The sequence below is a fragment of the Penicillium verhagenii genome, assembly GCF_028828195.1.
Source record: "Penicillium verhagenii strain IBT 33310 chromosome Unknown utg000003l_segment0_segment0, whole genome shotgun sequence".
Taxonomy (NCBI): Eukaryota; Fungi; Ascomycota; class Eurotiomycetes; order Eurotiales; family Aspergillaceae; genus Penicillium; species Penicillium verhagenii.
Window position 1 is genome coordinate 4007929 of NW_026643167.1, and position 22374 is coordinate 4030302.

Consider the following 22374-nt stretch of genomic DNA (forward strand, 5'->3'; position numbering starts at 1 on the left):
TTAAATAGTGGCTTGGCTACACCCCATGATTTCGCGAAAATTTCTCGAAGTGCCTGGGCTACACTGCTACGCAATCTGTCAATCAACCCTCATGCAAGGCTTTTCTCAGTCTCTAGTCTTTCTTGGGTCTAATATAAGGGCTACCATATCAACAACATCGCCTCTGGTCTACCAAATTGGTAGGGCTCTTTCGTGCTCATAAAATTCCCTGGTCTTGGCACAATGACCGACACTGAGAGACTGAAATGCCGGTCTAAATCACTTTATTCCCTCATCCGACATTCTAAGCCAAAGATCACCATCAGTCTAGTTGGACAGAAGGGCGGGGTCACTACTCCTTACACCACTGGGGACCGGATCGAAGGCACAGCTGTTATCCTCGTGGACTATGACACTCCATTCAATGAGATCGAAATTTCTTTCAAAGGTATTATCAAATGCATACATGTATTTCCACACCCAGCTGACCTATTTAGGGGAAGCACGTGTCCTCGTCGAGCGACGAGCATGTCCTGGTACCAGCGGTGCTGGATACAGATTTCTCAACATTCGCCAGTCTGTGGAACATTTTGAAGATTTGAGAAATTGTGTTCTGAAAGCTGGTCACCCTTACGAATTTACCTTCCTTTTCATGGTTCCTGAACGTTTATCACCACACATTTGCCAACATCAATTTCGCAATTGCCATATTGGGAAATATCACGCTATGCTCCCTCCAACAATAGGCAAGCAGCCTTGTAACGAGGATGAAAACAGGTCGTCCGAGGACATGACACTAGAAATGACGAAAGTGTTCTATACCATTGAGGTTAGAATTCTCGACAAATGTCCGACGAGCAACCCTCAAATCAGGATTCTTGCAAATTCTATCAAAGTGATTCGTGTTGTTCCGACAGTACAGGAAGATGCTACTCTTGATCTTGCCGATCAGACATACTTTTGTGCGCGGAAGGAAAATAAAGTGAAGCGGAATTTTCTTCAGCCCAGCATCGGTCGAATGGTCGCGTCTTGTGCCCAACCTAAGGCCATACAGCTTCTCATCTCCAATAGTGAAGGGAAGGAAAGAGTTGCCTCTATCGCAACATTAAAACTTGAATTCCATCCTGCGGGAGATGAAAAGCCTCCAGATCTTCATTCTATAGTTTGCAAACTTCGGATTAGCACATTTTACAGTGTGTTCCCGTGGCAAGACTTTCCTTACCGGTTTGGCACCCTGCCCCTTTCTCGGGCAGGACAAGGCCTGAAAACTTCGGTCCTTCCTGTATGCAAAATGCGTGTGGCAACACAGCAATGGCAGAAACATTCAAAGCCATCTAATGACGATCGTTTCGAATTCTCTCTGTGCTCGGATAATCCATCTGCCTCCCTTGCTGGAGCTACATACTATACAGCCGCCATCGTCATTCCTTTGAGACTCCCCAACTCAAAGTCATTTGTTCCCACATTTCACTCGTGCTTGATATCTCGCACATATTCGTTGGATATGTCCCTTTCTTACAATTCGCCAGGAATGAGCATACATGCTTCATCGATTTCCTTGAATGTTCCAATACAGATGACAACACGACGCAATGCAACCCAACTACCGTCGCTGTTCTCGCATTTTGACTGAACCTGGCAATGATATTTATCGGAAGACGAGGACCTGGATATCAAATTAAAATTAAGCAAAAAGCATCTGCTTGCCGCTTAGGATTTTTCAATTAGCCACCCTTCAATTTTCCGCTAATGTGTTGAAGCTTGACTGCCTCAGCTCTCCGTGCCGTGGCTTTTTGTATCTACCATGTACATAGCTTTTATCTCTCCTCTCCAATCCCATCTAATCACTAATTTGCGCTGGTGATCCTTCTAATCAATTTGCGGGTTGACTACTTGCGTTCCTATAGATGTTAGCTAGAGTGAAAACAAGATAATAGGCTTTTGCTTAGTATTTCCAAGATACCGCGAAAGCTCCCGAGTTGTCATAAGCGGCTGGAGATATGAGGATATCAAAATCCGAGATTCCCTTCACCGACGGTTGGCCATTTTATGTAGGCTGTGCCTCCGAATAGCGCGGCTGGTAACGTATGGGATACGCATCGAGGATCTTACGGTATTGCATACGCTACTTTGGCTGCCAGCTCTTGGTGGGAAATAATTCGAGCTTGTTTTTGGGCTCCAGGATTGTGCTGATTGCAAAACAGTCACTGCCAATCTCAACGGCATCCTACAATATTCTGAAAGCTTTAACCTTCCCGCCTGTAAGGAAGGTAGGATCACTCCTTTCCAGCTAGCATTGTTTCGCCCAAGCTGTTCCCTGGATTCTTCGAGGTGAGCAAACAGTCTATATGGATAGCGACCTCTATAGCGTTTGAGAGAGAGGTCATAAAGGGTAAAGAAAGGCTGGGTGATCTAGAGAAGGTAATAAATCTGTCGGCACTTCTCCTTATTTGATTATAGCCCATTAATTCTCGGGATGAAGTTTAAGCGGCGATTGTAAGAGCAGATTGGTCGAAAAAAAGCCCTTCTGGACTCTCATTGGTCGGACCAACAGACGGTGGCATGAGCAGTTGGAATGCTGCATTTTATTATTATAGTAAGACTTTCTCGTAGGCCAATTTATTACTTAATCAACTCGGCATAAAGCGCCGATGTTTAGAAACGCATGACTGAATTGATGATCTTAAATGCAGATAATATAAATGCACCAATTCAGTGATCATTTTAGTGATCAAATTCAGTGAAAACCTGACCGATCAAATAGGGTATTAATTGCGTCCAATTCATTTTTAATCGGTAGTCGTCACATTCTTTAGCTGAATCCGGTGACTATTTAATCAACCCGATCAGGTACGGGAAATCTTGTAAGTGATAGGTTATAACTATAAAGGCCTTATGTGGCTGCTTTAGTTTATAAGCTATTCTAAATTGTACTGGAAAACAGTATGACGGTGTGTATGACTCAGTGGGGTCATCACCCGAATGAGGATAGATGCTTACTAGCGTGCTTATCTTGCTTCTCATCCTATCTATTGCGCACTCACCCTTCTCACCCTGGGGTCACCCACCGAGCTACTGGCCGCAATAAAGCCATATGTATATATATATATAGTCAACCTTTAATGAAGCCTTGTTCGTTTAGAGCGGCGCCTATCCCTAAGTTAGGTGAGTGTGGGTAATATAGGTGAGAAGTTTGTATACTGGGTAAGAGAGTTGAGAATGGGGTGAGAACGGGGTGAGAAGAGGGTGAGATGGGGTGATCGCTAATTGCTAATACCAAAATTATTATTCATAGAAACTAAGGAAGAGAGGAACAAGCAATAGATGTTGTATTATGAAGCGAAAAAGAAGAGGAAGGAAGAAGCGAGAGTCGAGACGTAGCCTGCTATCTAAAGGAAGCACTAACAAATATGGTCGTGTGATTCCCAAGAATTATACCTACCAAATTTTTTCTAGTAGTTATAAGTATATAAATAGAGCTCTTCCAACTCTTAGTTAGATTTTTTCTTCTATCATTACCAAACATACCAAAAGAAAAAGATTTTGCGAAAGCGCTTACTATTAATATCGAGTGTGCTAAGTCATATGGATTTATATACAAAGACTATATAAGTTATAACTATATATCTAGTTATACTATACTTTGGTGGTATTTGAATAGTAAGATTGAACTGCATATTATACTAATATACTTGCTAATAAGCGTTCCCCTCTTTACTACTTAACTATCTATACTAACTAATTAATTATCTCTTATAATATTATCTCAATGTTATAATAACCCCCCTATTAACACTCAATCATAATCTGGTTAACAGCAAAGTTTTAGCATTAATAAACAGTTAACAGCATTAATAAATACTTGACCAGAGTTGATAAACAGTTAACACTATATTAATCAACAGGTGATGCTACATTAATAAACAGTTAACAGGCATTAATAAATAGTTAAATAGTTAATAAGCTTTAATAAATAATTAAAACCCATTTTATAGATAGTAACTATCAACACATCAATAAGCAGCCTATTAATAGTAAGTATAGATATATTAACAAACGGAACGTAAGTCACTTAACAGGCAGTATATCACCCCTCATATACATTTTCATCTGCCTTAGGGCAAAACCACCTATATAGTTTATTTTCTTTCACAGGCTAACCACCTTTCTAAAATCTAAATTATCAAAAAGTACTATTATAATATATAGTTAGTAGCAATCAAGAATAAAGGTAAAGTATTATTATAAATTTAGAAGTATCTATATAAATAATTAGGTTAGAGATTAGCTTAATTTTCTTATTATATATAACTATATATCTCTTTATAAAGAAATATTATATTTATATCTCTAAACTATAAATACTACTTATATTTAAGACCTTAATCTATCTAGTAATTACTTAATATTATAACTAATAAAGAGACTAACTATAAGATAATAAAAGATAGAGTTAAATAATAGAATATTATTATATTTTAATTAGTTACTTAATATAACTAAGTAGTAATTAAAGAAAATATTTTTTATATTATATAATAAATATACTAGATAGTATTATTATATATAGGAAAAACTAAAGAGAAAAAGTCTATCTATAAGATTAATAAAAATCTAAGCCTAATAATATATATTATATTTATCTATCTTAAGCTTAGGAAATTAAAATAAGGTTTTAGTCTAGACTTAGGATCCTAGTTATAATTAATTAGTAGATATCTATTAATTTTCTTATAGGAGAATATTAAAAAGTATTTAAGGATTACTTATATATAATAAAAACTTTATAAGAAATAAGTATAATTAGGATTTATTTAACTACCTAAAGTCCTAAGGCTTAACTTAATATCTCTAAGGCCTAGATATTACTTAACTACTTTAAGCTTTATTTCTCTAAATCTAAATCTAAATCTAAATTATAATTATATTATATATATAATCTAATAATCTTAGATCTTAATCTTAAATATCTACTAAGCTTTTACTATATATATTTTTTTAAATAAACCTTCTTCTAAGCCTAATTAAAGATCTAGAAAATTATTATATTACTTAGTTAAGTATTTAATAAGAATATTTAATATAATAGCTTATATAGCTATTATTAAATATTATAAATAAATAATAAAGTAAGAGTTAATTAATTAATATTTATAGGGTTAGTAATAGTTTTATAATAAATATTATCTACTAATTATTATGCTAATAGCTAAATACTCTACTTTTATATATTTTAAGATTTAAAGTAATTAATAGTATAAAGATACTTAGAATTCCTATAATAGAATAATATAATCTATAAATTATATTAATCTATTACTTAAATAAGAGGAATTTAATCTAATCTAGTACTTAAGAGCTAGAATTAGAAGTATTAACTAATATAAAGTCTATTATTATATTAGCTCTCTTAGCTATACTCTTAAGAATAACTATATTTATTATATTTATATTAAATAAGTATTTTCTATATATTAATCTAGTAGTTCTAATTAATAACTAGATAGATAATACTATTAATAATAATAATAAAGGGTTTACCTATCTTATAGAGAATCCCTTAATAATACCTATTAAGTATAACCTAACTAATAATATAAATATTATCTTTTTAGTATATATCCCTAATAATATAAATATTTATTACTAAATACCCTTTAGCTTAGGTTTTATATTCTTAGTTAAATAGGGGATAAGTAAGAATATACTTAATAATATTATTTATAGTTCTACCTATATATATATTCTTTATAATTCTAATTAAGATATATATCTTAGCTAACTTAGTTTAGGTATAATTATACTCCTTCTTACTCTATAATTAATTTAATTATTATATATAACTAATATTTTTATAAAATTAGTTTACCTAATCTAAAACTAAGAATAACCTACTTCTACTAAATTCTACCTATAAATAGTACTATAGAATCTAAAATCTTAAGCTTTAAAACTACCTATTAAGCTAGTAATAAGGGTTTATTTATAGTTATAGTACTAAATAATTTAGGCTATACTAATACTTAGGGAATCTATTATTAGCTTATAGATATAGCTAATACTAGTATAGTCTTTATTTAATATAGTAGTAATATATCCTATATTAACTAATAATCCTTTAATATTCTATCTTATAATAATATTATATCTATATATTTTAATAAAATAAGCTTTATCTTATCTAGTAATATTATTATAAAAGAATATACTAAGTTACTTCTTAGAGAGAAAATCCTAAACTAAGATAATCCTAATAATAATAATATAAGCTCTATCTATAAGATAAATTAGGATATCTAATAATAATAAATAAATAATATTATACTTAAGATACTATATATAGTTATATTAGGTAACTATAAAATATCTTATATAAAATATAACCTACCTCCTTATAAATTAACTATTTATTTAGTTAATAATAAGATAAATACTATAATAGCTTCTAGTAATCTAATATATTATAGCTATTCTCTCTTTTAGAGATATATTTAGTTTATTATTTATTTATAATATATAGAATACTAACTAAAGTTAAATAGAAATTTTATTATATATTAGTATTATTTTTATATATCTAGTAAAGAGACTAATAATATTAATAACTTTTAGTATTTCTTTAATTATAGCCTAGCCTACTTTATTTCTTTAAATAGTAAGATTAATTATATAAATAACCTAGAATATAATTTCCTTAAATATATTATTAGTAATAAAATCTTACTAATTAAGTCTAAAACTTTAGTTAATAATAGTAGATCTTTTAGTAAGGTTTATAATAATATATATAATAATACTATCTATAAATAGTATTAATAGTTAAAAAATAACCTTACTAATATTAATTAAAAGAAGACCCTCTAGGTATTTATTATAAGTTATTATCTAATATATAACTTAGATCTAGCTTCCTATAAAGCTCCTATATAAGCTACTTTTAAGGGCCTAATAATTAAGTATAGAGTTAATACTTTTTTCTTAGGATAGATCTTATTATTTTTAATTATTTATTAATATCTTATATTAATTAAACTATAATTATATCTATTAATATAAGTATATATAGCTAATAGCTAATAATATAATTAATACTTCTTTTATTATTAATAATAATATTTATTATATAAATCCTAGATACTCTATAATCTATATTATTAATAAGTAAATAAGTAATATTAGTAGTTATACTATAATTAATATAAATAAAATTACTAATATTACTACTTTATTAGACTAAAAATACTATAGTTTTAGTAAGTTAATAATTAAGAATAAAAATATAATTAAATAAGAGTTTATTTATAATAATAATAAAGCTATTAATAATTCTCTTATTCTAATAAAATATCCCTTTAATATTAAGAGTAATTATTACTAAGATCCCTCCTAATTTTAAGATTATCTAATTACCTATTATATCTATTAAAAGAAATTAAGTAATATTTATATTAGTTTCCTAATTTTATAATATAGTTTTAGTAGATCTAAAAATTAATTAATATTATTAAGTAAAATAGAAAAGATTAAGAGAATTATAGCTCCTTAGAAGTAATAAAAGCTATATAAATATATACTTTAAATCTTAATAGCTAAGATTAATATAAATATAGTAGAAATAATAATAATTAGAATAATATATTATTATAATTTAGGTTTCTAAGATTTTTAGTTATATTAAACTAAGACCTTACTAATAAATAGGTTATTAATCTAGTAGCTATTATATACTATAATACTAATATTCTTTTCTAAGTACTATTCCTTAGCTATTATAATAAATATAGAACTAACTATTCTTTATATATAATATTATAAAAAACTAAATATAATAAATAACTTTAGATTATTCTTTATACCTAGAAGAATAAATACTTAGATTAACTAATTTAAAATCCTCTAAAATAAAATAGTTTTAATTAACTTTTTTTTAACTATTTCAGCTAAACTAAGTCCTATTAACCAAAATATGATATTAATTTAGGAAATTTAAGCTTTATCCAATATTTATTTATATTACTAAGTTTATAAATAAGAAGACCCTTATATTATATTATAAATTAATAGATAAATATATCCTAGTAAGTTTACTTAATTATATCTATACCCTTTTTAATAACCATATAAACAAAATTTTAGATTTAATAATCAAGAATAATAAGAATCATAAATATATCAATAACCTATAGATTCTTAATTCTAAAAATACTAAGTATAAGGTCTATAAAACCTTACTTAATACTCTTAGCTAAATAGGTAGTACTATAAGGATAGAATAAAGTCTAGGAGTAATCTAATACTATTAGCTTTATTAGATTATCTAAATATAATAATATTTCCTAAGGGTACTTATTAATAATAATATCCTTAAAACCTTTACTATTCTTTAGAATATTATAGCTATATCTAATCCCCTTATAGATTATAATAATATTAAGATTATTATTAAAATAATTTAAGTTAATATTAGCTTACTAAAGAGGATTAGTACTTTTTAGTATAAATAACCTTACTAGGATTAGATACTAGATAGATAAGATTAACTATTATAATAATATAATTACCCTTATTAAGAGTAGGATAGTACCACTAAAAGATATTACTAAATAGATAGATAAAGTTAAGCTTAAAATAAGATTAATTATAAGGGCAGAAGGGGTTAACTCAACTATTCAAAACCTTAGCCTCTTAATATTCTAGACTTCTCTTAAGATAATCATTAATATAAGAGAATCTAACCATCTCCCAGAAACCCAATCCCATCAGTCTACCATAATCCTTACTATAGCTTTTCATAGCTTAATCATACTTAGGGCCCTTTCGCAAAACATAGTCATCCATTCTATACCCGTCTTTAACACAAAGGACAAAGGGCACACCAGGATGATCAAGCAGATGTTGGCCAACATAGGGGGAGTTGACGATTATATCGATGTCGTGTTTTGCCAACTCCTTTGCTGGACCAATACCGCTCAGCATCAAAAGCTTAGGAGTCTCAAATACGCCTTCGGATACGATGACTTCACGCGTAGCGAACAGATTTAGCTGCTTTCCGGAAGCGGTGATCACCGTTACGCCCTGAGTAGGAAGGTGTATTTCCATAGCCACGGCTGATCGCAGTGCAATGCCACACATCCGTGAAGCCCTATTCCTTATCAGTCCTGGGCGTGTAAATGCGGTGAATAAGTGAACCAACCTATTGATTTGACCGACAGAAAGTAGGTATAGGGATATAAGGGACTCAATTTGTACCTGTTGTAGGCTTGGGTGTTCTAAAACAGCAAAGTCCCTTGTATAAAGCTCCCAGGCTCGTGTAAAGTAAGGCAAGTCGGACCTAGGTTGCTTTCTCACAAGAGAGCTATGCCGTGAAGCGATAGCGAGTATCATATTCAGAATTGCAATCCATTTTCTACCAGGTTCAGGATCAGCATTTGCATAGAAACGGCGAAATTGTTCCAGAAATACTAATTTGCTGATAAGAGGAAACGAGGCGTGCGCATTCTGAAAATAGCATTCCACAAGTTGAGTAGCAGCATTTTCCGAGGGGTAGTCCGAATTATCCGTCGAATTTGGAGCAAGAACTTGGGTGTCATCGAGAAAGTTATTGGTAAGCAAGGGCGAGAGAAACCCTGACTGGCCTAAAGGACGTAATTTCGCTGCGTAGGTTCGGTCCTCTTTGCAGATTATGCAGCCAAGCCACCTCTGATGGTCTACCGACAAACCCTGTCGCCTGAGAAATTCGGTGCATTTTGCGGTCCTCGACGGTGTGATCGTTCTGTTTTATTGGGTTATTTGTTGCTTCCTGGACGTCCTTTATCGGGCTCGGGTTTAGGATCATCGGAGACGTGACAGGAAGCTAAATACCGTCAGATCCTTTGTTTGGAAAGCATCTACCTAATCATCTTACTCCATCAATAAGTTTCTCAACCTGTATAGCTAGTTGACGATCGAGATAGGGATGCAGGTTCCGGAGAAGACCCTCGCATATCTGTGTTCGAGACGTGAGATCGGCAAATTGTCTAGATAAAACATTAGCAAATCATGCCACAAGCAGTTCTTGAGATTAAGCAACTGAACTTGGCATCTCGATCTCCTTTGGTGTTCGAGTAGATGCACGTCATGTCGCTTTGACGGCAGCGTTGACATGCGGGACGCTGGCCACTACATTTTGCCTTCTGTCCACGACAAGTGTCACATGCCCGGCTGACTCTCCCTTTTAACCTTATAATTTGGGTATTTGACTCTCGCGGGATAGCAACTTTACTGCTGTTTGGAAATTGCGGGGCATAGCCTTCCATGGCTGACTGGGATGGGCCTCCAAATAACACGGTGACCTCATTTGAACCGAGGGGTTCTTCACCTATGGATCCTACAATTTACATTGCCCTGCTACGAGCGTCGATTGCAAAGGAACGTGTTAGAAGCAATTCCTCCAGTGTTTGCTGCGACCGTTTGCCTGGTTTCCCTCTTGGTCGGGAACTTTACCAATATCTCAGACAAGGCAATCGATTTGAAAAGGGTCGGTATCTACGATGAGAGTTGGAGAACGGGAGGGTCAGATCGAAATGATCAGCCGACACCCAAAAACCTAAATGGCACGTGGTTTGCGTGACTTGGGTCAAGTTTGCACCGGAGACCAATTCTGTATCTTAGTTCCTTGGCCATAAAACGTGAGTTCGTAAAAAGCTGCTTGTAGTCAGTGATAGAGAGCAGTGATGGAATACGTGGTGGGAGAGAACCAACAGAAGTATCAAATCCGATTACAGTAATATTCGAAATCAGCTATACCTCCAGACTCTTCCAACTTGATTGCCGGAAAATATACCCGGGAAACGCTAGCCCCTTTTGGAGCACCGCTCTGTTTTGCCGGCAAAACGTTGACGGTAATTAGTTCAATGAGTCATCTTGTTAGCGCCGCGGTGCCTCATGTCTCACAGTGGTAATGTAAGTTACAGATACTATTTCGGCAAGCGGTCTGAAGGCCCGAGCTCGTTGATGGTATCCAATCAGGACTTACAGCTCTCAGGATTAGTTTCCGACAATCAAGTCAAAAGAGTGTGGCGTTATAACAGATTTCGAAAACTACTGTAGTTATATCGCCTTGAATATCGAGAGGATAGGATAGGGTATCGTTGAATAAAGTTTGTAACCCAATTTGATCTAAAAGATTGTTTTGGGGTGACACGAAAACAGACCCTACGCGACGATGTAAAAATATATTTCATGCAAGTGAGCCGCCTGAGACCTCACAAACATCCTGGAAGAGAAAAATACGCCGGCAAATCCAGATGTATTCTTTATCAATACATATTTTAATTCTCCTTGGAATGTTTGCTATCCCTATGACTGAAATTTCGAATCGATTTATGATTGAGTCGGACTAGCCGTGGACTACCCTACCACGCAATGGAGATTCGAAGAGTGGTCTGCGGCTAATCTGCGTATGGTATTTAAGAGCTTACTTGCCACCTTATCGGTTCCATCGAGCTTTTGAATGGCATCTATTAGCAGTTCTCCCATGACCCGCCAAGCGAGCGAAAATAAACTCATTTTCTTAGCGCAGGATTTAGCTTACCAAAGCCTGCACTGAACTCAACCATCGCCATACCTTGAGTTCTGAGTGGCAAAAGGGCCATTCATAGCCATCTCAATATCATCATGTAACCCCCTGGGCCTCTTTTTCTGAGTCAAAGGCGGGGCGGGGGTCTCGTTTGAAGAAAGACGTGTTCTCTCACTGGCATTTCGGCTTGTTAATCCCGGTCCATGGTGGCGGATGAATTGACGGGTATAAGGAGCAGAGCCACACAGGATGATGAAGTTGGCCTCGATCACTCTAAAAGACGATTGAAACCACATTGATAAATGTCCGATCAAGAGCTTGAAGGCTGGTTCTCATATAATCAAAGTTCACTTACATAAAAAGACAGGCGAGACCAATATTATGTGGCTGATCATTCGAGGCGAGTAAGGGAACTAAAGTCACCAAGCGAGCGATACTAAGAAAGACGGTGCTAAACAAAAAATAGGAATTAGTATTTGCATAAATGCTGTCCCTCTTTCAAATTTATTTGGCCAGGTGGAAAGAGGTTCACGAACAGACAACCGATCCCAAACAAACATAAAATCCCAAGTTTTTGCAAAAGCGGCAAATGCATCTGCAACATAAATGTAATTGGGATAATTATCAAGACCACATCACTGGCGGTATTTGAAATAGCTGTTCCTAAATAAATGCTGGACCGATGCCTGCAAGCGCTAGGAACTGAGAAATTCCACCCAGCCTGGAAGGGATGGCAGGCAAAGACAAGCGCGAATATAAGAGCAATGCTGTATGCGCATATACCAGCACCGATAGTCCAGAGGGTGTATCGCCACATGCGGACAGATTCCAGCACGCGATAGTATAACGATAATACGGCCAGTTTAGCGAGTGCGAGTGTCGGGAGGTAGAGCACTGCCAAGGCGAGGATGGTCTGGCCTTTTGTCAGCACAATGTAGATGGCCGGATCAGATTTAATGGACTCGTACCTTTCGGTAGTTGACGATAAGCGGTTGAGGTATGTTCCATATATGGACTGCGAACCGTGAATGGGCATAGCCATCTATACCCACATGGTCAGTAGTTGGATTTCTGAAGGTGACCTTTGTATATTCCCACACAGAACAGTCGTTTGGACCCCAATAGAGAAGACCTATTATGGGTTTCATTAGTAAATTATTCTTGTAGGTCATCCCCGTTTGTCGTCGTACCCAGGCAAGTAAGATTGAAACTATATGATAATTAAAGTCAGCCGGATATAATCAAGTAATGAAAGGACTCACCGTCATCCCACCAAAACTTTCTTATGATGCGAATTTTTGTATATAGTCGCATGATAAGAAAGATGGTAGAAACAGTTATGCCCACCGCTACTGCGATGCGGTTAGCATTGAGTAACCAGGGCTTGGAATTGAAATCCGGCGTGATTCCTGGGGGTGGAGGACGCACCCCCACGGTGCAATTCATCATGAGCCGAAGGTCCAGCAAGCAGCGGCAGAATTGAATAATATGCACATTCTCTCCTGTTCAGGTTCCCGTGCAGGATGGATGCCAAGTGGTTTCCAAATTTTAGGGTACACTGGAGGAAAGCAACCTCAACGAGGCGAGGAAGGTTCACGGATGCCCAGTGAGAAGGAAAAATTGATTAAAAATAGAGTTCTGCCTCTGACATACATGACTTACCCCACAACCTTCTAGACCCAAGCTCGATTCGCCCGAATCCCGACTGTGAAGTGTGAACAACTTTAGATACTCTCAGGATTGTGAGACCCACAAGCCTGTTAGAATTAGCTAATCTGTCGGTGTTCCGTATCGTGTAACGTATGGGTCCAATCAATGGTATTCAACTCTCAGTATTACTGTATCCTCCATTCTGGCAATTTATACTCTCCTGATTACGTAATGAATATTTATCGGAATGGACATCTAACTACTACGTATAAGCCTTACTATGTAAGGTGTGCACCCTTTTTTACGTAACGGTAAAACCACATCGATTTTCTGCACATTTTCTGAGTTGACGTTGACACAAGCTCCCATGAATTACTAAGCGGGAGCCCAACCAATCAATAGCCAAAGGTCCCGCGGGCCCACGATCACGGTGGGTCAGAATAAATTTAAGTGGCCGACCCTAATCTGCCCAAAGTCGATTGGAAGGTGTTGGATCCCTTGTACTGATGGTATTGTCCCGTGACTCTGATACGCACTACTCATGCATTAGGGTTAGACCCGTATCTATAATACTGGGTCATGACCCACAGAACTCTACAATAATACAACTAATATACACATGCTACAACAGAAGGGCACCCGCGGATCCTACGGCTTACGGTTCCCTGCCACCAGCGTTGATCCCAAAGGAACGTACTCGAAGCAAAACCTGCATGCAGCCATCGCTTGCCTGGTCTGCTCTGAGAAATAACACTTATCACTCGGACTTTCGTGGTGCCCTCGACAAGGCATTCGATTGGAGGAGGCCCAGTATCTACGATGAGAGAATTGGAGAACGGAGGTCAGAACAAAATGATCGGCTGGTAGCAAAAGCTTAAATGGCACGTGGTATCCTGTGGGTCCGGGTCTATCCGGCCGAAGAACGAATCAATTTTCCACCGGTGATCAATTCGGTATTTCAATTTCTTGGCCATAATATCGTCCGTGAGAGGCTGCATATAGTCAGTGGTAGAGTGCAGTGCTTTGATAGAGAGAGGAATTCAGTAGAGATATGAAATCCATTACAATAGTCTGATCCCGATTGGAATCATCAACAAGGCGCTCATCCGGTCCTTCTCCCTCCGCCGTAGCCATTTTTACTTTTGCTATCATCTCCACAATTACTGGTCAGTAGTAGTCCCTCCAGGTCGCCACTAATTTTATTCTACAAGCTTATTTGGCTAGAATCCTGCGTAATTCTAGATGGTGTCAGCAGTGTAGGTGACTCGAGGACATGCGTTTATTCGATCGTCTAGTCTGATAAATTATCATACAGGCCAAATCTTGCTCTCAGTCAAGACTCTTGTTATTCATTCTGCGGTGGATTGCGAAACGACTATGTTGTAGTTCTTAATGTATCACTTTTTCGGTGTGGCACTGCTTCTCTTCACATCTTAGCCCTGAGGTCATTCGTGTAGAGCATCTTCCTTGACACTACCCTTTAAGCTACCTCATCCTAGGGGACACAGGATTATCTCATAAGAAGTCTTGTCCTTTATAGTATCTTCTGTCGGAATAGAGGGATCTAGGGGATTACCAAATTAGATAATAAGGACAGTGTATGCTATATCGGGTGCTTAATTATTGTTTAGCGGAGGAAATGATAGGATATTTATAGCTTATATGGTTACTAAGATGGACTATAGATACTCAGCCTTAATGTAGAGTTAGTACAAAAGGTAGGAGTGAGCAGGAAGTCTATAGCTAGTATTTGTAAAATCTGTTTCCCCCAGCCTTATTACCATTCTTACTCAAGTTTTTATACTATTAACAACTAAGTATCAATATCTTAATAAGGCCAATCTTAATAGTTACTTTACTTAAGATAAGGAATGGTCTATATACACTATTAATTATAATATACTTTCCTTAATATACACATTATATGCTCTCTCTAGTTTAACCACTATAGGCATAGTAATTATATATTTATAGCTAATATATTAAGCCCTCTTTTAATACTTTATAGTAATATATCTAGCTTAACTTAATATATTACGTGATTTATTTACTATAGCATTTAAATCCATGGATTAAATGTTTATTCACCAGTTCTAGTACACAGTTACAAATATAACCCACGGCAGAAAACGAAGAGTCTAGTTAGCCGTCTTTCATGGAATGAAATAGCGGTCCCTCTTGGCAAAATGAGGCCGGCCGCGGGTCACTCAGAGGTGCGTCTTCTAGCCAGAAATTCATGAAAAGCTCTTCCAACACCTGTTTAAACAGTTCAACACCCCTGGAAAACCAGTAACCGTCCCTATTAATTTTCGCAGATGGTCTCTACGAAGAGACGTAGCCGAAGTGGGATGAAAGGCGCCAGATTTCCAGCCCAAAAAAAACAGGACTTGCCTCCTCATGCTGTGTGTCATGGTCTCCATCTCTTGCCTGCATGCTTGAGGGTCTCCGTGGCCACAGCTCCGCAGTACAAGCTCTGCGTTGTCAAACATGCTTCGCAGGATGGGCTCTACGATATCAACTGTTCCTCGCAGGAGACCGCCGCAGCACCAAGTTTGCTACAGGAGACCACTGCATCACTAAGTTCTCTGCAGTATAAACTATGCGTCCACAAAAGTGCTCCGCAGGGGGGCGCTGCGAAACCAAGGGACTCTAGTAAAGTGCAGGCACCTGTATATGGTGCTAAGGACCAGTATTCAATTCTCGCTCTACAATTAAAGAAGCCAAGACCTATGCCTCCATCAATAGTTTACTCATATAAGCTCAGGCCATAGGTAAAGATACTAACAGTAGGGCCATAAGAATATATTCCGGGGCCTTTTTTCACTCCAAGATAGCATTATATAGAGAACGAATAAACCCAGAGCTTTGCTATTACAGATTTCGCCATATATGATAGTATTATGCCCAGAACCTGATCTCACAGGATATATACATATATATACAGGCTGGTCGGCTCGATCAAAGACCATCAGTCTTAGGCAAGAAAACATTATTCACGTCTATCTCACAGATCAGGAAAACTAAGATAACTATTAAGATTAGTATTAATAATAATAGGGTAGATATGGTGATTAATAGTCCATAGTAGCAACCAGCCTGCTTTAGTGAATAGTTACTAGCTTTAGTAAACAGATAAGCCTGTTCTAGTAAATAGTTAAATAACTACCCATAATAAGTTAAATAAGCATTTATAAACAGTTAACTAAGTATATATAAACAGTTAAGCCTACTCTAGTAAACAGTTAAGCCTGTTTCCATCAATAGTTAAGCCTGCTCTAATAAATAGTTAAGCTTGATTTTATAAATAGTTAACCTAGTATTAGTAAATAGTTAAGGCTGATCTGGTAAATAGTTAAGCCTGCTCTAATAAATAGTTAAATGATTAGTTATAATAAGTTGAATGAGTATATATAAATAGTTAACCAGCTTTCTTAATATAGCTAGCTTTAAAAAATAGTAAATAGCCTAGTAAGGATATAGTAACTTTACTAGTAGTTAAAGATAGGCCTATATAATAGGATAAATAAGCTATACTTATAATATCTAAGTATTATCTAATATAATATATAGCTAAGTCCTGATTAGAGTACTTACTCTATTTAGTACTAAGTAAGGTACCTGATAAGCCTATAGGTAAAGCCTAGTAGTCATTCTCTATCCTTAAGAGCTAATAAGAAGTATAGATGTTTGACCTAAATAAGTTAAGGCCTTAGAGATAATATATTATAGTATATTAGTTATAAGGCTAGAATGGCTATTACTATTTGTTGGTTAAAAGTAGATAGATAGGAGCTTATTATATTATATTATATTATTAGTATAGGATAGTTTCTTAAGATTAAATAAAGAGAAGCTTACTAGATATTAGAGATATAGATAAATAAGCTTATTTAGGATAATATATATATATAGCTATAGTATTAGATATATAATAATATAGCTATTATAGGATATTAGTAGAGATGATATAAGCTAGAGAGCTAGGGGATTTATAACTTATATCATATAATCATAATATAGTATTAATTATATAACTAAATAATAAGTAACTAAGCTAGTAGTTAGGAACTATTTGTTACGCAACGCTCTGTGGTCACAGTGAGTATCGTTCGTTAGGGCTTCTACTTACCAAGTAGACACTCAATCCTTGAGTCGTCGATTCGCAACCGTACCGTTGCCAGTTGACGTTAGGCCTTATACGGGCTCGGGTCTATAGAATAGACTCAACGGGGGGTTCTGCGTCCAAGAGGGTGTCGCCTAGTCAAGCTATACTTGGGTGCTGAGTCGAGGGACTAGAGACCAAGGATACCTCTCCTAGTAGGGGTTTGTCTTGTACGAAACTGATAGGTGAATGAACTGTTGGGTTCCAAGTAACAATGTATGGATTGATCGTGAAGAACTAAATACATGTGGGTAATAACTGTCTTATATATCTAATCCTTCCTATCGCTTGATGAGTCCGGGACTCATCACTTGATATTCTCCGGGCTCATCAGTTGATGAGCGGGTCTCATCGCCTGATGAGTCGTCACGTGATCCTCGTCCGTGGGATCCTGATGCTCCTAGGATCCTGCTGTTCGTACGATACCAGTGGCTGCTACCTATCGTAGGATACCGGTATTCTTAGGACAACTGGTGTCCTGCGGAATCCCTTAATCGTGGTGTGTCCTAGGATACTCCTGTTCGTGTGATAGCTGTTGTCGCGCGAAACCGTGACCCGTGTGTTGTCGTAGGATATTCTTTTATCCTAGGGATCCCCGATCCCTACGATACCGTTTTTCCTGCGATGGGCCCTTTCTTGCGTTGCTTTCCCAAGTCATGGTCTTTCCATCGCGACCCTGCATTATTCTGTATTGTCTGGGTACAACGGAATGGCCATGGTTCCTGGAACCATGCCTTCCACGTGACCTGTACGTCAGACAATTCGGTTGGGTCTCGTTGCCCCGCGGGAGCGCGACCCCTGTAGGTCCGTAACACTATTATACTAGAGCTCCTCTTTATTCTACTATTTTTAGTAGAAGGGTTAGCCTTATATAGTTAGGACTTCCTCTTTATAGTTCCTATATCTATATAGGGTAATTTTATAGGTATATTTAATATTACTAAATATAGAATTCTCTAACTTTTTCTACTTATTAATAAAATAAGTAAGAATTTTTAGAAGCTTAAATTAACTTATCTTTAGCTAAATTAGGGCTATAACCATATATTATATAATAAGATAGTAGTATATTTAAGATATACTAATAGGTTAGTAATAAGAATCTAGAGAGATCTATCCTACTTTAAATAGCCCTAGTAAGACTAAAATTTATTTAATACTAAGAGATATAATATAATTTAGAGTAATATAATATAGAGTACCTTTTATAAGACCTCTTAGACTTCTAAATAATCTATATAACTAAGTAGGTATACTTTTTAATTTTTAATACTAAAAAGTAGAGAACCTTTAGTTAAATCTAATCTATCTATAATAATACTTTATAAATAGCTTTATATTAATAACTAGACTAGTATGATTCAGCTAAGGATATATAGATTTCTATATACTATAGGTTAAGAATAACTAAGTCCTTTAGGTCTGGTAGAACCTATCTAGGTAATAGTAGGTTTATCTAGATACTCCTATCTATAACTAGGTAAGTCTAGATATAGGGGATAATATCTATTATTATATCCTCCCCTACTAGCTATAACTATATCCTTATAGTTTATAAGTATAAGACTAAAAGTAAAAGGAGTAACTAAATTAAATATATATAAACTTTAAAAGAAAAATTTTTAAAATATTTCTCCTCTAATCTTTTTATATTTATCTAGATCTATCTATATCTTAGATTATCCTTCTAGAATTATTAATATATTTTTAGGGAAGAGTAATAGTTTTTATATAATTCCTTAGGGCTAAGTAGGAATCTAAATCCTCCTAAATAAGATATAGATAGGATTATATATAAAGGATAAGTATTAAGGATTAGATATAATTATATTAAATAATAGATAAAGAAAAAGAGTAAAATAAAAGATTATATTATTATATATAATTAGAGAGTTATCTTTTTAATAAAAGAAAGTTAGTTATTTTTAGGGATATCTATAAATAATTAAGATAGAATATCTTATTTAGTTAATCTTAGCTAATAAGATTATTATATTTAAGTTAAATCTTTATTTATTAATATTATATCTTTATATATAATAAAATAGTTAATACTAAAAGATTTTAATCTAAATAGAATAATAAGAATATTATTATATATCTTATATCTAAGGATATTATCTTAGATTTAATCTAATATATAAGAGAGTACTTAAATCTCCTTTATTATATTTATTATCTTATATCTTTTTTATTTTTATAATAAAACTCTTTTATATTATATTCTATTTCTTATAATATTTCTCTAAGTCTTTTTTTAAACTTTATAGTTTATATATTCTTTTTTATATTAATATTATAATATTAAGGCCTTCTAATTTATTTAGTAATAATATATTTATAAGCCTAAGGCTTATCTTTTGTTATAAGTAATATATATAAATTAATCCTAATTATTATAGATAATATTATTAAATATATTAATCTTTTTTTATATCCTATAGTTAATCTAGAGTTTTTCTTATTAGATCTTAGCTTATTTATTAATATAATAGATAGTTATTCTAATATCTTAATATTATTAATCTATTCTTAGTAAGTCTTATTTAGGAATAATAAGAATAATAATAATAATAATAATAATAATAATAATAATAATAATAATAATAATAATAATAATAATAATAATAATAATAATAATAATAATAATAATAATAATAATAATAATAATAATAAGAATAAGAATAATAATAATAATAATAATAATAATAATAATAATAATAATAATAATAATAATAATAATAATAATAATAATAATAATAATAATAATAATAATAATAATAATAATAATAATAATAATAATAATAATAATAATAATAATAATAATAAAGAGGATAAAGATATAAATAATAATATAGCTATATAAATATAGTTAATAAAAAGATAGATAAAGATTATAATAAAGAGTAAAAAAATAGAATAAGATATAAAATTAGTAATTTAAAAGAAGATTAATAAATTAGCTATAATAATTCCTATAATTCTTACTTAGTATAATATTAAACCTATCTAGGTTCTTAGAGAACTTAATAATCTTAATTATCTAAAAATAAATAAATAAGATCTAAAGATATTTATCTAATTTTAATTATCTAGTTTATAAATTAGTATTAATATTTATAAGGATCCTCTTATAGTTTATTTTTATATAGCTCTAAAAAGGGTTTTTCTTATAAGCTATCTATAATAATATATAAACTAATAAAATAATATTATTAAGCCTATAATTATTTAGTCTAATTAAATTATAGTATATAATTAATAAATTAATTATTAGATATCTCCTAAATAGTTATATAATTATTATAATTATATTAATAATCTATTTATTAGTTATTAGATTATAATTATTAAATCTTAGATATTATATTTTAATTCTTATAATAATTATACTTAGGATTTAAATAATAATTAATATAGTTTTTATTTCTAGGTATTATTATAAGCTTAGATTTATTTATTAAGAGTAAATCTAGATATAATAATTTTCTTAAAGATATTAGAGAGGATAAAGATTATTATAAAAAAGATAAAAAAATCTATCTTATAATCTAAGATTAATAATAAATAAAAATAGTTTAACTAGATTAATATAGTATTTAATTATATTATTATTATTATAGATAAAAGAAAGATTCTAGATCTTTTAGTATTAAAATAGATACTAAAAGAGAAAAAGAAGATAAAAAAAAAAGCTATTAATAAGAAGACTAAGAAAAAAAAGGGTTTACTAAGAATAAAAGATTTTAAAACTAAAAAAAAAAAGACCTAGGCTATATTATTTTATACTAAATAATCTTAGATAAATAATAATAAAAAGATTAAGATACTAAAAAAGTAAAAATAAGCTATTAATAATTTAGTTAAGTTAGATAATAATATCTTAATCCTAAAGGCTAAAAAAATAGTTTATTATTTTATTATTTAGATTAATTTAGCTAATATTCTTTTTTATAATATATATTATTATATTTTTATTTTTAATAATCTAAATATAATTACTAAGAAGAAGTTTAATATTCTTTAGGAGACTTAGTAAATAATCTAATAATTATTTATATAATTAAAGTTTAAAAAAGAGGCTTTTTTTTTATTCTATAAAAGAATAAGAAAGAGTTTTTAGAAAATAAAAAATTAGAGACTAATCGCTTGAACGGAGCGAAGCGGAGTGAGAGCCTATTTTTCTTACAGTACCAAAACTTTTGGTGGGGGGGTAGGCGTTTTCAGTTTTGCTTATCAATCAGTTTGTGATGTCAGGTGACTTGAATGTGATGTCAGGTGACCTACTGATCACGTGACACTTTTTTCAAAGTGAATTGAGGCAACTGGTCAGTCTTGCACCTACAAGGGGGGGGTCTGGGGGGTCCCCCCCCTGTATGGAAGATTACAATTCCTTCTATTTGAAGCCCCTGAACTGCATCATACGCTTGATTTATGCAATTCCTTCTATATTGAAGCCCCCGAACTGTATCATATGCTTGATTTATGCAATTCCTTCCATATTGAAGCCCCCGAACTGCATCATATGCTTGATTTATGCAATTCCTTCCATATTGAAGCCCCCGAACTGCATCATATGCTTGATTTATGCAATTCCTTCCATATTGAAGCCCCCGAACTGCATCATATGCTTAAATCCCGTATCTGCACTCACAAGGGGGGGTCTGGGGGGGACCCCCCCAGTATGTCTGGAATACTGCAATTCCTTCTATATTGAAGCCCTCTAACTGCATCATACGCTTAAATCATGCAATTCCTTCCATATTGAAGCCCCCGAACTGCATCATATGCTTAAATCATGCAATTCCTTCTATATTGAAGCCCTCGAACTACATTATACACTTAAATTATGCAATTCCTTCTATATTAAATCCTTAAACTCTAGGATAATACCCCTGCCGTAGGCAGGGACTTGGGGGTCTGGGGGGAACCCCCAGGAAAAGAAGTTTATATATATATATATAGGATTTAATCGCTCCGTTCAAGCGGTTATCGGCAGGTTTATTCTAAAAAATAAACTAAGCCA

General features: G+C 33.3%; 4 protein-coding genes across 4 annotated transcripts; 1 reads left to right on the plus strand and 3 right to left on the minus strand.

The window, feature by feature from the left end:
- Positions 1 to 222: 222 nt before the first annotated feature.
- N7466_002853 (arrestin (or S-antigen) N-terminal domain protein) lies at positions 223 to 1612 on the plus strand (the record flags this gene model as incomplete). The annotated part of the gene is made up of 2 exons (XM_057162251.1): positions 223 to 427; positions 477 to 1612. The coding sequence occupies 2 exons, from the start codon at positions 223 to 225 to the stop codon at positions 1610 to 1612; spliced, it is 1341 nt and encodes a 446-aa protein (XP_057025536.1).
- A 6505-nt stretch (positions 1613 to 8117) lies between these two features.
- Positions 8118 to 8772, minus strand: N7466_002854 (uncharacterized protein; the record flags this gene model as incomplete). The annotated part of the gene is made up of 3 exons (XM_057162252.1): positions 8118 to 8159; positions 8485 to 8565; positions 8716 to 8772. 3 exons carry the CDS (start codon positions 8770 to 8772, stop codon positions 8118 to 8120), a joined length of 180 nt encoding a protein of 59 aa, XP_057025537.1.
- A 3-nt stretch (positions 8773 to 8775) lies between these two features.
- N7466_002855 (Zn(II)2Cys6 transcription factor) lies at positions 8776 to 10274 on the minus strand (the record flags this gene model as incomplete). Its single annotated transcript, XM_057162253.1, has 4 exons — positions 8776 to 9609; positions 9677 to 9832; positions 9884 to 9995; positions 10054 to 10274. 4 exons carry the CDS (start codon positions 10272 to 10274, stop codon positions 8776 to 8778), a joined length of 1323 nt encoding a protein of 440 aa, XP_057025538.1.
- Positions 10275 to 12231: 1957 nt separating this feature from the next.
- Positions 12232 to 12578, minus strand: N7466_002856 (uncharacterized protein; the record flags this gene model as incomplete). The annotated part of the gene is made up of 2 exons (XM_057162254.1): positions 12232 to 12257; positions 12320 to 12578. 2 exons carry the CDS (start codon positions 12576 to 12578, stop codon positions 12232 to 12234), a joined length of 285 nt encoding a protein of 94 aa, XP_057025539.1.
- Positions 12579 to 22374: the final 9796 nt, after the last annotated feature.